Below are 14764 nucleotides of genomic sequence, written 5' to 3'. Positions count from 1 at the left end.
GGCCTTTGAATGTAAGCAACACTGAATCCTTCATATTTGTTAGGTTTTCCCTCCTATTTAGAGAGGCCCAAATAGATGTGGGTTAGTGACTCATGTGTATGTGTAAGCCTTTGTTATTACCCAATAAAGAGAATTAGGTTGGGTTTTCCCTCCTATTTGGAGAGGCCCAAATGGATATGGGTTAGTGACCCATGTATGCGTAAGCCTTTGTTATTATCCAAAAAATAGAATTTGGATATTCATTCATTATGTGAGAGAAACGACAAGAAAAGCTAGAGAGAAAATACTATTCCTACAACCCTTTTTTCTACACAAATCAGTTCTAGAAAATCAAAGCTTGCACAAAATCCAACGGTTGGATCGTCCTGAAATGTTGGCACAGTGTTCATGACTCATAAGAGCGAATTATGAATGGTGGAGATTGAATTCTGAGCATTGTAAGTCAGTCTGTCAAGTGAATCTTTTAAATAATAATTTCTTGGTGTTTTTGGATTGTTTTGTCTCTATTGGGTCTTGTTGTATTCCAAGATTGATTGTAAATCTTGTTGATGTTGATGTATGCCTTTAACTATTGTTAGAGAGAACCTTGTTTTTACCCATTGTTGATTATAGTTGAGATTTTAAGTGGTCTACGAGTCTGTGGTTTTTTACTCTTAGTTAATGGAGTTTTTTCCACGATAAAATTGTGTTGTGTTGTTTGATGTGCTTTTTGTTGATTGTTGCTGTATGTGATATTTGGGAGAGTTTATGTTGTTGAATTTTTCTGTTGCATTTTTTATTTCCTCCCAACAAGTGATATCTAGAGTCGTAGTTTGATTTGAGTAACATTGGAGACAAACACATCTATGATGGTAAGTTTGAATGGTTCCAATTATAATGTTTGGAAAGGAAAAATGGAAGATTTGTTTTATGTGAAAGGTTTTCTCTAATAAAAAACGATGTAAAAAGTGATGAAGAATGGACTTTGTTGCATAAACAAGTTTGTGGTTATATCAGCCAATGAGTGGATGATAATGTTTTGAATCACGTGAGCTCGGTGACCCATGCTCGCTCTCTTTGAACCAAACTTGAAGAGTTGTTTGCAATAAAGACGGGGAACAATAAGTTCTTCTTCTTTAAGCAATTAATGTCATTGAGGTATAATGATGGTTCACCAATGATCGATCACTTGTCGGAGATGAATCTTACTTTTGATGATGAAATTCAAGGTTTGTGGCTTCTTGGAACTTTGCCTAATTCTTGGGAGACTTTTAGGACATTTTTGTCTAACTCCGCTCCGAATGATATCATCTCGATGAACTTGGCTAAAAGTAGTGTATTGAATGAGGAGTTGAGGCGTAAGTCATAAGGTTGTTCTTCATATTTCGAGGTGTTAGTTACTGAATCAAGGGGGAGACATCAAAGTAGAGGTTCAAGTAATTGTGGTACTTCATGTGGTAAATCACAAGGAGGCTCTAATAGATTCTCTCATATTGAGTGTCATCATTGTGGGAAAAGGGACACATAAAGAGGTCCTGTCGTAAGTTGAAAAGTAAAAACAAGAAGAAGAACTACAACAACGACAAAAAGGAAGGTAACAATAATGAAGATGTCGCTATTGTTGATGATTTCCTTATTGTTTGTGATAGTTGTGTAGAGAATTTCAATCTATCATGTGATGAGATGAATTGGGTGGTTGATAGTGGTGCTTCTACTAATGCAACCTCGAGACGTGGTCTTTTTTTAACTTATGAGATCAGTGACTTTGGGGTTGTTCGTATAGGAAATAATGGGCAAGCTAATGTCATCGAAATAATGGGACTACTCTAGTTCTCAAAATTGTGAAACACATTTCGAAACTTCGATTCAATCTTTTGTCCATTGAAAAGTTGGATAATTAAGGATATGATAATTCTTTTTCGAGAAATGAATGGAAGTTAAAGAAAAGCTGAATGGTGGTTGTTAAAGGAAAAAGGAATTCAAACTTGTATGTCGTCCAACTTGGGGTTTCGAAGTGCTACGTCAATACTTGTTGTTAGAACAAGAAATGTTCTAATCAATATTCTTAGTTTTGATGATAGCATTATATATGAATTTTGTATAAGAGAATGTGGTACTCTAATTATTCACGTTTTCCATTTCAGGAAAAGTATAAAAGAGTATGCACAAAATCAGCGCTCAGAGGCTCTGACCCAGAAGTTCTAGAGTGCTTCATCAGAACATGGTCTGGCAGACATCGGAAGATGGTCCTGCAGAGTCAGAACATGATCTGGAAAGCATCAGAAGATGGCAGTCAGAAGTAAAGCTCTGGAGATATGATGGTATCACGCTCAAAGCACTTCTAAAGTCTGAAGACAAAAGTTGCATCTGCACCAAAGCTGAAGACTCTGATATTCAAACGTTTATTCTACACAATCTGAGTCCAGAAGAAAGTACAAGATGAAAAGGCTGTAACGTCAAATCTCTGACTGACAAAAAGAACGTTAGAAGCTACAAAAGGCAAAGTCAGTCAAAGCAGCTGAAGCATGGCTCGAGGTAGTTGACAAAAGAGTGAAACATTAAATGCAACAGTGTACTATTCACGCAAAGCATTAAATACTCCCAACGGTCACATTTCCTCAACGCCTATATATAGAAGTTCTGATTTAGAAGCAGTAACGAACTCTTGCAAAAGAACCAAAACGCTGTCAAACTGAAATCACACAAAAGCAAAGAAGAACTTCATCTTCAACCTCACAACTTTGTAATATTTTAGTGAGTGTTAGAACTTAAACTTAAGAGAAAAATCACTTTGTGATTACAGCTTATTAAGAAGCATTTGAATTTCTTGTAATAGTTATTTTACATTGATTGTAAAAGGAATTCCTAGAGTGATCAGGTTGTGATCAGAATACTCTAGAAGACTTAGAGGGTAACTAAGTGGAGAACCATTGTAGTCAGTTTGATTAGTGGATTAAATCCTTAGTTGAGGTAAATCACCTTGTCAGGGTTGGACTGGAGTAGTTTAGTTAACAACGAACCAGGATAAAAATAATTGTGTGATTTATTTTTATCTACCGTTTTTGGAAGAAACCCTTATTAAATCCCCCCTTTCTAAGTGTTTTTCACTCCTTCACTTGTGACAATGATAGCTCATCCGACTTATGGCACAAACGTTTGGGTCATATGAGTGGAAATGTTTGAGTATTTTGGCTAAGAAGAATGTGTTGTATGGTGTTTGTGATACAAAATTGAGAAAGTGTTCACATTATTTGGCAGGTAAGCAAAGGAGAGTTTTATTTATGTTATCTGAACCAAGAGGAAATCGAAAGTGTTGGATTTAGTATATTCCGATGTGTGTGGTACGAGGAAACAAGAGAGGTTGTAATCATTTGCGAGTGATGCGACGTGTACTGCGCGAACAACCGTCTAATTGAACTGAACGATGATTAATATGTTAGAGGATTGAATCGTCTACTTCTAGTTAAAATGAAAGTCTACTTGTTCTATACGCATATTTACTCAGAGTTTATTTTTAGACCTTATGTCATGAACTTTGTAGAGGACTCAAAACCATTAATATTCAATGTTTAAAGTAATTGTCATCTTGTTTTTTTTTTTATTTATAAAAAACTCCTCGGGCAATGTGTGAATCAATGAGATTTAGATAGCATAATGATTCATTGGACAATGTGTGGATCAATGAGATTTAGATAACATAATGATGCATGCTTAAAATTAGGAAAATGATAACCAGTATCCTTAAGGTACTCTTTAAGTGATTAAAGTGATAGTTTTTTTAAAAATATATGTATTTAATACATTGAAAATGCATTAAAAATTGAAATATTAACTTTTATATAAGATATTTTCTTTATTTAGTATATTTAAAGAGTGTCCTGAGAACACTCGTTAGTATTAGGAAGATCCTAAAATCTCACATTGGTTGGAGATAGAGCATTGAAAGAATATATATAGAGGGACGCTCCTCACCTTACAAACCGGTTTTGTAAGGATGAGTTAGGTCAAACTCTAATATGGTATCAGAGCCTATCGATCGGACCATGGGCCGCCCACCGTAAATATCCACGCACCAAGCCCAAAAAGAGTGCTGGGCGTGAGGGGGTGTATTAGGAAGATCCTAAAGTCTCACATTGGTTGGAGATAGAGCATTGAAAGAATATATATAGAGGGACACTCCTCACCTTACAAACCGGTTTTGTAAGGATGAGTTAGGTCTAACTTTAATAGTTAGCAAGAGTCTTAAAATTATTATAATAAAATATAAAATGAAATATATTTGCAACCCGATCTATTTTTGGAATTTGAATCCATGAAGTTTTATATTTTGTCCTCTAGCCTCTTTTTTGGGACTCATATCCTATCAACTTACTCCATTAGCTATATTATAATAAAATATAAAATGAAATATATTTGCAACCCGATCTATTTTTGGAATTTGAATCCATTAAGTTTTATATTTTGTCCTCTAGCCTCTTCTTTGGGACTCATATCCTATCAACCTACTCCGCTAGCTAAATCCCATGACTTTGGACACAAAGCGAATGCCACAAACAAACTTTTCAAGGCACGGGGCTCAATTATTTAACATTTTGTCTTAAAAAATCCAAAAAAATGTCATACAAAAATAGTAGATATTTTTGAAAATAGTGGGACCCACCCATATAGTCATGTCATGTGTTTGTTCTATTGATAAATCAGACGTTGCTTTCTTTGGAATTCAATTTCGTAGCGTTACTGATTACTTAGTTAATTAATCTAGTATTTATTTAACACCGTAGGTGTTCTGCACCCATACAAGTTGCGTATGCCAAGATAATTACTTTATCCCACGACTAAAAAAATGATTAATTAATTAATTAATTAATGTAGTATAAATACAAGCTCCCAGTTTTCTTTCTATCCACGACTCCATTGATCAAAATGGCTTCAACGTTTTTGCCCCTGGCAACTCTATTTCTAGCTTTCTCTGCTTCTTTTCTCCAGGTATCGTTTTTCTCTTCAGATTAATTTCTACTTATAATAATCACTTTTTTTAAGCTCTTTTTTTGAATTTGTTTGTTGTTGTTGTTAGATCGGTGAAGCGGAAACAGATCAACTTACCGCACAAAAGCTTAATTCTCATATTCTTCAGGTAATTCAAGATTACCCTAATTTATTTGCAGTTATGAATATTTGAAGTTTGAATTTGAATTGATGATGAATCTTGTGATTGAATTGACGAATTTTGTTAACGTTTTTGATCATGATGCAGGAATCAATTGCTAAAGAGGTTAACGAAAACCCAGGGGCAGGATGGAAGGCTGCTATTAATCCTCGTTTCTCCAATTCCACGGTTTGACTTCAACTTTCTCCAATTTTAGTCTATGAACTGTGTATAATTTTGTTTTGTTTTCAAGACTATATATATATATATATATATATATATATATATATATATATATATATATATATATATATATATATATATATATATATATATATTGATTTCGTTTCTTACATATTTTAATTAATATTATATTATATAAGTATTAATTTTGTAAAAATTCAAAAAAAAAATCCAAAAAAAAAACAATAGAGAAAATGGGATATGCAATTATAAGTGATCTCTATTCCGCCTTTTAAGTTAGTGGTATGAAATAGCTAAGTGATGAATTTCTATTTATAGTCGGTGCATATTTATTAAACTCAATTTTTATTTATTTTGAATTGACTTGGTTGAATTTATTTATTGAAGATAACTTATAGAAGCAACTTTCAACATGTTCAAATTATTTTCATAAGTTTTTAAAGATAGTTTATAAAAAATATTTTATATCTAATATGAGAACAATTTGGCATTATATTTCATTATACAAATAATTTGTGCATAAATACTTACATGAGAAACGCTTAATTAAAGTGTTGAACCAATTAGGACTTAAAATCAAATAAAAAAGATTAATAGGACAAAATTAATATATTTGTGAGTTTTCATGTTATTTTTTGGCTTACTATATTTAAGTCTTAATTCATTACACTTTAAAGTGTATTTAAGTTTTTCATTTGCACATAGTTGCATGTTATGAGAATGAAAGGTGTTGTGTTTGATGATGCATATAGGTTGGACAATTTAAGCGCCTTCTTGGAGTCAAACAAACACCTAGGAATCTACTGAGTAGTATACCTGTTGTAACTCATCCAAAATCATCAAACTTGCCAAAGGAGTTTGATGCAAGGACAGCTTGGTCTCAGTGTAGCACTATTGGAAGAATTCTAGGTCATTTACTAGCTCCTTCTCCTTACTTTTTTCTTAACATAATTATACATTACATTTTGCAATAGGTGCTGACCCTTCTTTTTCATTATTGACAATAACATTGATTGCTCAACCAATTTCCTCACTAAAGATCAGGTAATTCTCTAATTATTTCCTCATTTTAGCAACTTTTCTTATGTTTAGGGTTCAGTGTGGTTCTTTGACCGTTAAGTTCTCTTCTGATCCTTGTCATGATTATGATTCAGGGTCACTGTGGTTCTTGTTGGGCATTTGGTGCTGTTGAATCATTATCCGACCGTTTTTGCATTCATTTTGGCTTGGTAAGTAATCTTCTTGCTGAAGCAAGTAGGAAACTCTTTCTTACAAGAATATGTTATGATTGACTTATTTGAACTTATCTACTAATATAAGCACTTGTGAAACTGTATGAGAGAATTTATGAGAATAATTTATGACATGTTCATAGTTCTCCATGATAGCTTATGAAAAGAACTTAAAGTTTATTCGAAAACAATTTAACTTCTTTTGTTATAGAGATAACTTATATATAAATACTTATATAATAAACGCTTATGCAATATGTGTAATTGTGAATGTTTACCCAAAATTTCTAGACCTATCTCCCTATGCACACTCCTACTCGAGGGTCTTGACCTATTGAAAAACTAACATCCTATATGTTCAATTGCAGGATGTACCCCTTTCTGTTAATGACCTTCTTGCATGTTGTGGATTTCTCTGTGGGTCTGGCTGTGATGGTGGGTATCCCATTGCTGCATGGCGATACTTAGCGCACCATGGCGTTGTCACTGAAGAGGTAACAAATTTTCATTCCCTTCATTGCTTAGAGACTAAAATCCTAGACTCTTTCTTATGCTCTGTATTTTTTTTTTTACGTATGATAGTGTGACCCATACTTTGATCAAATTGGATGTTCTCATCCCGGATGTGAGCCAGGATATCAAACTCCCAAGTGTGTTAAGAAGTGTGTAAAGGGAAACCAGCTTTGGAAGAAGTCAAAACACTATAGTGTCAAAGCATATAAGGTCAAGTCTGATCCCCAAAATATCATGGAAGAAGTTTATAAGAACGGACCGGTTGAAGTTGCATTCAGTGTTTATGAGGTAAATGAAAGCTTTTGACATCTTTTTGTCACTTCTGCAAGTCAAATTTGGAAGCACATCACCATCTTAGGCTAGTATGAGTTGATATGCGTTCTTCCACTTTGCTTCTTTTCTTTGATAAAATTGGGAGCGATACATGTAAGGGCCCATTTACTTACCATGTTTTTCTGTTTTCATTTTCACATCTCTTGTGCATTGAAGATGCAAATTGATTTCAGAATAGGATAGAAGATACAACTTTTTAAGTTAAAAACTAGTATTATGAATCAGACCTTACTGCATACCTTTGACTCCTTTGATCTCTTGACAGGATTTTGCTCACTACAAATCAGGAGTTTACAAACACATCACAGGATCTGCAATAGGCGGTCACGCAGTAAAGCTGATTGGGTGGGGAACAAGTGATGAAGGGGAGGACTATTGGGTATGTTGACAGTATATTATCTTCCTGAATTTAGACAACAACACTTTCAAATATATGCTTTTATTCAGAATTTTAAATATACTGATCATGTTTTTTTCACTGCTTCAGCTTATTGCAAATCAGTGGAATACAAACTGGGGAGATGTATGTTTCTTAAATTATTCTTCAGCTTGAATAGTTGTAACTAAAAACACGTCTTTGCAAATGAACTAATTTAAACCACTAAACTGCAGGATGGTTACTTCAAGATCAGGAGAGGGACAAATGAATGTGGGATTGAAGAGGAAGTTACAGCTGGTTTGCCTTCTCCCAAAAATATTATTAGAGAAGTGACCGACACGGATGCTAACACTGACGTTTCCTTCTGAATGCACATATTGTATTACTTTAACAGTTAAAATTTATGTTGGTATTGAAAATCTGCATCAAATGTTGTATGTTATGTGTATGTGTATATTGTAAGAAAACAATCTTAATTATGACAATGATGTATGGAGACAGTAAGCTCTTGTGGTTTATACAATGAGATCACACCAAATAAGAGGTTAACTGCCATATTTATAGTACAGTCTACTTGCTATGACTTGAATTGCTAGTAGGATCGGATGATCCTACCTTTCTAACCCTGTTGAACTTCTTACGGAATACCGAGTGGGAATAGGGGAACTCGCTAGAATTGTTTAACTGAATTGTTCATATTGTTGAAAAACTTTGGTTTTAAAATAAAAATAAAGACGTTCATATCAGTGGTGCATTAATTCCTGTTGTCATCGATAGAGTTCTTAAAAATGCCCCAAAAAATACGTCGGTCCAGACATGGAAGCATTGCTTTGTGGTTTGTGCTTCCATTGCTCTGTCTGTGGTTTGTCAAAGCTCAAGGGTGAAGTGAAAATATTGTGGGGAAGAATTTAGTAGAAGAGTTTATAAACTGAAATTTCCATTGATCAGAACTTGTAAGAACTTAACTTTGTGGAGCTGTTTCCAACGATTTAATAAAGAAACGATTATTATTGTTGTGGAAGGGCAAGCTATTCCCACCCAATGATGTTAAGAAGAGAAAAATTGACGAGTTTCATCAATTCATATTATTTTTACTAAACTAATCTTATTATCTATATTTATTGGCGAGTTTTAATACTCTTGGCTATAGAGGTGCTGGAGTTTCAATGGAGCTTGGAAGTGCTCTCATAGCCCTTGAACTAAGTGCAGAAGCAATTTACTCGATTTGATTTTCCAAGTTCATTATGCTCACACCTTGAGTTTGAAACTGGTTCTTGGACTCTTGAATGAAAGACTTCAAAATATTCTTCAACTGGTTATTCCCTTGATTAGCCACAATATAGTTTGGTGTATAAAAACTAGGTGGAACTTGTAATGCTTGCGATTTAAGTTGGTTTTGGTTGTTGCTTCAAGAGAAATTTGGATGGTTATGCCAATCAGGGTTGTACGTGTTGCTGTAAGGGTTGTTGTACTTGTTATTGCCCACATAATTAGCAAAAACATTATTTACTGAGCAATCGTCAAATAAGTGAGCACTCCATAATAAACACGAACAACCTCTCATGCGTCATTCATAACCTTGACAGGTTCAGCTGCTGGCATGTCAGGACTCGTCATCATGTTTTTCATCATTTAGTGAATCTGAGCCACCTGAGCAGCAAGGGTTGTGGTCTCAATAACTTTACGGACACCAACCGGCTACTTTTGAGTAGAGACAACAACAATTCTTGTAACTTGCCATTGGTAGGTATTGACGGTAATATTTTCAATCAACTTGTACCTGTCTTCATATGATTTAGACAACAAGGCACCAATCCATTCTAGAATGTCTCTAGTTGTATGAAGATTGGTACCCCTTGGTGGGGACATTGTCTAAGCAATTCTTTAAATATTTCCCAAGCATTAAATAAGGATTCATCATCTCCTTGTCTAAATGAAGTAATCTCGTTTCTCATCTTAACATTTTGACAGGAGGGAAATACTTAGCTAAATTATTTTCAGCTAAAGCATTTCACGTGACTATGGAATTTGGCTCTAGGGAGTTAGCCAGATCTTGGTTGTATCACTTAGTACAAAAAACGTCAGAAGCTCGAATGCTCGTTAGCAAGAAATAATGTTTAATACAAAATCAAAATGTTATCTTTGACACACTCCACGGAAGTGGTGCCAAAAATTTGTTATTTGAAAACATGTGATGTCTAATGCTAGTATACATGTATGTTTCGAGTAACAAGTGATAAAATAACAAGGATGTTGAACTCACACGGAGTGGAAAATAACTTAGATTTATTTTGTAAGAACTATCTTTTATAAATTAGCATGAACAAGATAAAAATAATTTATGGTTGTCACAGGTTCAGTTTAATAGCAAACAATATCAATAACAGTTTAAGAAACTAAGTGAGTTCAATAATAGAGATCATGTTGGGAAATGATCCATTAAAATAATTTGTCATTTATGTGCATTTGATTTGTTATGTCATGTCTCGAAAGGCCAGAAAGTGATCTTATGATGTATTTTTACAGCATCATAAACATCAAAGCAAGGGGACAAATCTCTAAGCCCCACTTGTCAACTTAATGCATGTATGATTTTATAGTGAATATCCTTTATGATTGTAGCTCTTTATCTATAAAGTAGCTGATATAGTAAATATCTCTATCCTACTATTTTTAATAACTTTTATCATAAAACTCACTTGTTGTTGGATCTCTCAAAACAACAAGTTTGTATCTTTTCCTAAGTTGATCAGTCAAAGAAGCAAATTTATAACAGTTTAACGCATGATAAAATAATGCATTAACACTACATTATTAACATAAAAGACTAATTTGTATTAACTTCACATTGATCAACATACAAAGTTTTACCTCAAAGTGAGCTTAGTTCATACATCAATACTGATTCCTAAGCTAAGCATCCTTCAACACATGGTGAATAATAAATAACAACCTAAGAGTAACTTCTCCGTCTTTTTGCAGTGGTTAGTCACTAAGAGATGACTGCTGTCACACTAGATACTAGTAGCATACACTTGAGAGGATAAGAAGAAGAATCTCCACTTCGTTCATCTCACTTCCTTCACTGGTTTTCTATAAGTGCTTCTTCTATCTCTAAAATATGTTAAACTTCTTTCATTTTCTTCAAGAGATGCTTTTATAGTCACTTCCAACTAGGGTTTGAGCCTTCTCTTGGATCATGGGCTTGTGAATATTTTACATTCCGGCCCATGGAAAACAACATAATTCCACCCATTTCTTCCAATTCGTACCAATGTAGAATCAGATAGAAATAACATGTGGGGGACAAGGTGTAATGTGCCAGATTGACGGCGTTGTCCTTTGCAACAATGTGGCGCTATAGTGGATGTACTATGGTACAAAATTTTGTCTTTTAACGCCTTACTTTTATCCCTTGGCATAATCAATTCAACTATTCTCCAATTAGCAGATTGTTGCCACGTATGTCATAGGAATGTGAGTGATGTTTCTCTTTAGTCTCAACTGCCTCCAATTTTCCACTTTCATTTGGGTAACAATTGCTGATTCAAAACGTCGTGCCAAACCTCATCAGAAGTTAACTCTACACAAGCAAAAAATACATACAAACTAACAAAAGAGAGCACCTATTGTGCTCTTTATAAACTACTCTAAAACAACATAATGCAATCAATTAAACTACTAAATGATGAAAATAAAAAGATAAATTCAAATATTAGATTTTGTAATAACTCACAAAGTGTGAGTTATCATGTATACACGATCGCGAGCTAAAATTTGACTGATCCATTTACTAAACCAGTGGTAAGAGATTTAGTAATGAATATCTCGAGAGGTATGAGATTGAAATTTCTTGAATAAGAGTTCCAAGAGTGGTGGCATCCCAATCTAATGTGAATAGAACATTAATCTTAAATATTTTTAATGGGTAACAACAAGTGTTGATTTGAATGTTTGTGCGACATTATATAACAATGTTGACTATTGCATATTAAGGGTTGAGTTTTTCAAACTCTTAACGAAGTTCAATGTCTAAAATATGTATTTTAAAAAAATAAACACAATATAAATTTTACCCATGTGAATTTTAAGATGGTGTCGTCTCAAATTGATAACCGAAGTTTCTGTCAAGAAAAAAAAACATTGATTTTAAGATAGAGGGAGTGTATGACAATGATAATTATGGCTATAGCAAATGATTGTTACTTGTACAGTTGCCATATATGATTTATATCTCTTGTCAAACTTATGTGATAACAATAATAATCATTTCACTCAATTTATTTATCACCACATGTGCACTGCACGTCTCTACATCTGGTATGCCAAGATAATTACTCCATCTTATGACCCAAAAAAGATACTAATAAATTGATTAATCAGGTTCCTTTTCATTCTATCAAAATGACTCCAACAATTCTACTCTTGGCTACCTTATTTTTAGCCTTCTTCGCACCTTTCCTATGGGTATATCTTTTTCTGCTTTAATATTTTTACTTTCTTGCATCGTTAGAATGTTGAAATTACAACAACCTCATTGACAGGTAGCTGAGGCAGAAATATATCAGCTTTCTCAACTCAAGCTTAATTCTCCTATCCTTGAGGTGATTACCATGCTTAATCGATTTGGTATTTGAATGTTTCAACTTTGAATTTTTATACACTGATACTTTTCTAGTATTCATGAATTTGATGTTATCAATCATCACGCAGGAGTCTATTGCTAAACAGATTAATGAAAATCCAGGAGCAGGATGGGAGGCTGCTATTAGTCCTCGTTTCTCCAATTTTACGGTTTCACTTCAACTTGCACCAAATAAACCATTTTAATTTTCATCAAACTGCATTTCACTTGCACATAGTTAGTTGCATGATATGAATTGAGTATGAAATGCATAGGTTGGACAATTTAAGCGCGCCTTCTTGGAGTCAAACAAACATCTAGGAATGAACTCAGTAGTATACCTGTTGTAGCTCATCCGAAATCATTAAAACTGCCAAAGGATTTTGATGCAAGGACAGCTTGGTCCCAATGTAGCACTATTGGAAGAATACTAGATCATTTACTTGCTTGCATCTTCTCCTTATTTTGATATAATTGTTTTAACACATTTTGCAATATGTGCTTACTTTTCTTTTTGGTTATTGACAATAACATGGATTGCTGAAACAATTCCGTCACTAAAGATCAGGTAATCCTGTTATTTCACTATGGTTCCTTGACCATGAAATTCTTATCTGATCCTTATGCTTTACTTGATGATTCAGGGTCACTGTGGTTCTTGTTGGGCGTTTGGTGCCGTTGAATCTTTATCAGATCGTTTTTGCATTCATTTTGACATGGTAAGTGAACTTCTTGCAGAACCAATTAGGAATTTTTTTTTCTAGAAAGGCATTGCAACCACTTTGCAGTCAAAGACATAGGCAAAATTGGCCGAACTCTATGATCAAACGTTGTGTTTTCTGTGTGCGGCTTTCATATCTTTTTTTTTTTAAAAACAAAGGTGTTTGTTCTATTTCTAACATTCTATATGTTGAAACGGAGAATGTATCCCTCTCTGTTAATGACATTCTTGCATGCTGTGGCCTTCTTTGTGGCGCTGGCTGTGCTGGGGGTACTCCCTTTTCTGCATGGATATACTTAGCTAACCACGGTGTGGTCACTGAAGAGGTAACAATTTTTCATTCCCTTCATTACTTAGAGATTAAAATCCCAGGCAGCTAGGCTCACTCTTGTGATCTGTAAAATTTTTTTTGGTTATATGTGCTAGTGTGATCCATACTTTGATCAAATTGGATGTTCTCAACCTGGTTGTGACCCAATATATCGAACTCCCAAGTGCGTTAAAAAGTGTGTAAATGGGAACCAACTTTGGGAAGAGTCAAAGCACTATAGTGTCAAAGCATATAGGGTCAACTCAGATCCCCAAGATATTATAGCTGAAGTTTATAAGAACGGACCGGTTGAAGTTTCATTCACTGTTTATGAGGTAGATTAAAGCTTCTGCACATATTTTCAGTGACCTTTCAATTCATAAGAAATATTCTGGACCGTTCTCCCATCCTTGTGCATTCCTTTGATCTCTTGACAGGATTTCGCTCACTACAAATCAGGAGTTTACAAACACACAACAGGTTCTGCACTAGGCGGTCATGCAGTAAAGCTGATTGGGTGGGGAACTAGCGATGAAGGGGAGGACTATTGGGTATATTGACCATATATCAACTTGTTCATGATTTTAGACAACAACACTCTCAAATACATGTTTTTATTCAGAATTTTATATATATACTGATTGTGTATTTTTTACTGTTTCAGCTTCTTGCAAATCAATGGAATACAAATTGGGGAGATGTATGTTCTTGGATTATTCTTCTGCTTGAATAGTTTGGTATTTCAATGGCCTTTATGCAAGTTTTAATCTAGGCTTGAGAGCTCAATTTTGGAATTTTATCTTTGTGAGTTGAAGCATATGATTGATGGTTTCTAGTTTCTACTTACTTATGGGGGGTTTCAATGAGATAGTTGATTCTAGTGAGCAAATGTGTGGTGCTTTTCTTCAAAGTAGGGTTGACAAGTTTCTTGAGGCTATGAACAACTGCAGTCTCATAGATTTGAAGTGTATTGGAGGAAATGAAATAAAACTCATGGACATCTCAAGTGATGTATGGTTCACTAATGATGAGGTTCTACAAATTGAGGCCACTATGTTCTTTAAGAAACTGTTATACTCTCCTAATGAGATATACCATGACCATTTTGTTGTTAACCACATGCCTAATATCGATGCGATTCACTTAGGCCAGATGGATTCCAAGGGATATTCTTTAGATAGTATTGGCATATTATTATTGATGCGTTCCGCAAGGGCACAGAATTATCAGTTATAATATAAAGGATTGTCGAATTCACATAGACCAATAATCAATCTACCGTTATCTATTATCGCTATATAAATCTAGGCTATCCGTAAAAAC

The 14764-nt window shown here is 34.2% G+C and overlaps 1 protein-coding gene, 1 non-coding gene and 1 pseudogene across 2 annotated transcripts; all 3 read left to right on the top strand.

The window, feature by feature from the left end:
- Positions 1-4850: 4850 nt before the first annotated feature.
- On the top strand, positions 4851-8366 carry LOC131610493 (cathepsin B-like protease 2). The gene is made up of 11 exons (XM_058882452.1): positions 4851-4965; positions 5054-5113; positions 5234-5314; positions 6082-6238; positions 6369-6373; positions 6484-6558; positions 6930-7055; positions 7144-7362; positions 7673-7786; positions 7895-7930; positions 8020-8366. Exons 1-11 carry the CDS (start codon positions 4903-4905, stop codon positions 8152-8154), a joined length of 1071 nt encoding a protein of 356 aa, XP_058738435.1. The 5' UTR covers positions 4851-4902; the 3' UTR covers positions 8155-8366.
- Positions 8367-9637: 1271 nt separating this feature from the next.
- On the top strand, positions 9638-9744 carry LOC131615382 (small nucleolar RNA R71). The gene has a single exon (XR_009287799.1). It is a non-coding gene; the product is annotated as a small nucleolar RNA R71 (small nucleolar RNA).
- A 2356-nt stretch (positions 9745-12100) lies between these two features.
- LOC131612753 (cathepsin B-like protease 2) lies at positions 12101-14617 on the top strand (annotated as a pseudogene).
- Positions 14618-14764: the final 147 nt, after the last annotated feature.

Source organism: Vicia villosa, linkage group LG6 (assembly GCF_029867415.1).
Source record: "Vicia villosa cultivar HV-30 ecotype Madison, WI linkage group LG6, Vvil1.0, whole genome shotgun sequence".
NCBI lineage: Eukaryota > Viridiplantae > Streptophyta > Magnoliopsida > Fabales > Fabaceae > Vicia > Vicia villosa.
This window is presented reverse-complemented; position numbering and strand designations above follow the sequence as displayed.

Excerpts from the sequence above, each read along its gene's own strand:
- LOC131610493 (XM_058882452.1), top strand. The coding sequence starts at position 4,903 with ATGGCTTCAACGTTTTTGCCCCTGGCAACTCTATTTCTAGCTTTCTCT. Across the intron at positions 4,966-5,053 it reads TCTCTGCTTCTTTTCTCCAG|ATCGGTGAAGCGGAAACAGA; the intron begins GTATCGTTTTTC and ends TGTTGTTGTTAG. Across the intron at positions 6,559-6,929 it reads TTTGCATTCATTTTGGCTTG|GATGTACCCCTTTCTGTTAA; the intron begins GTAAGTAATCTT and ends GTTCAATTGCAG.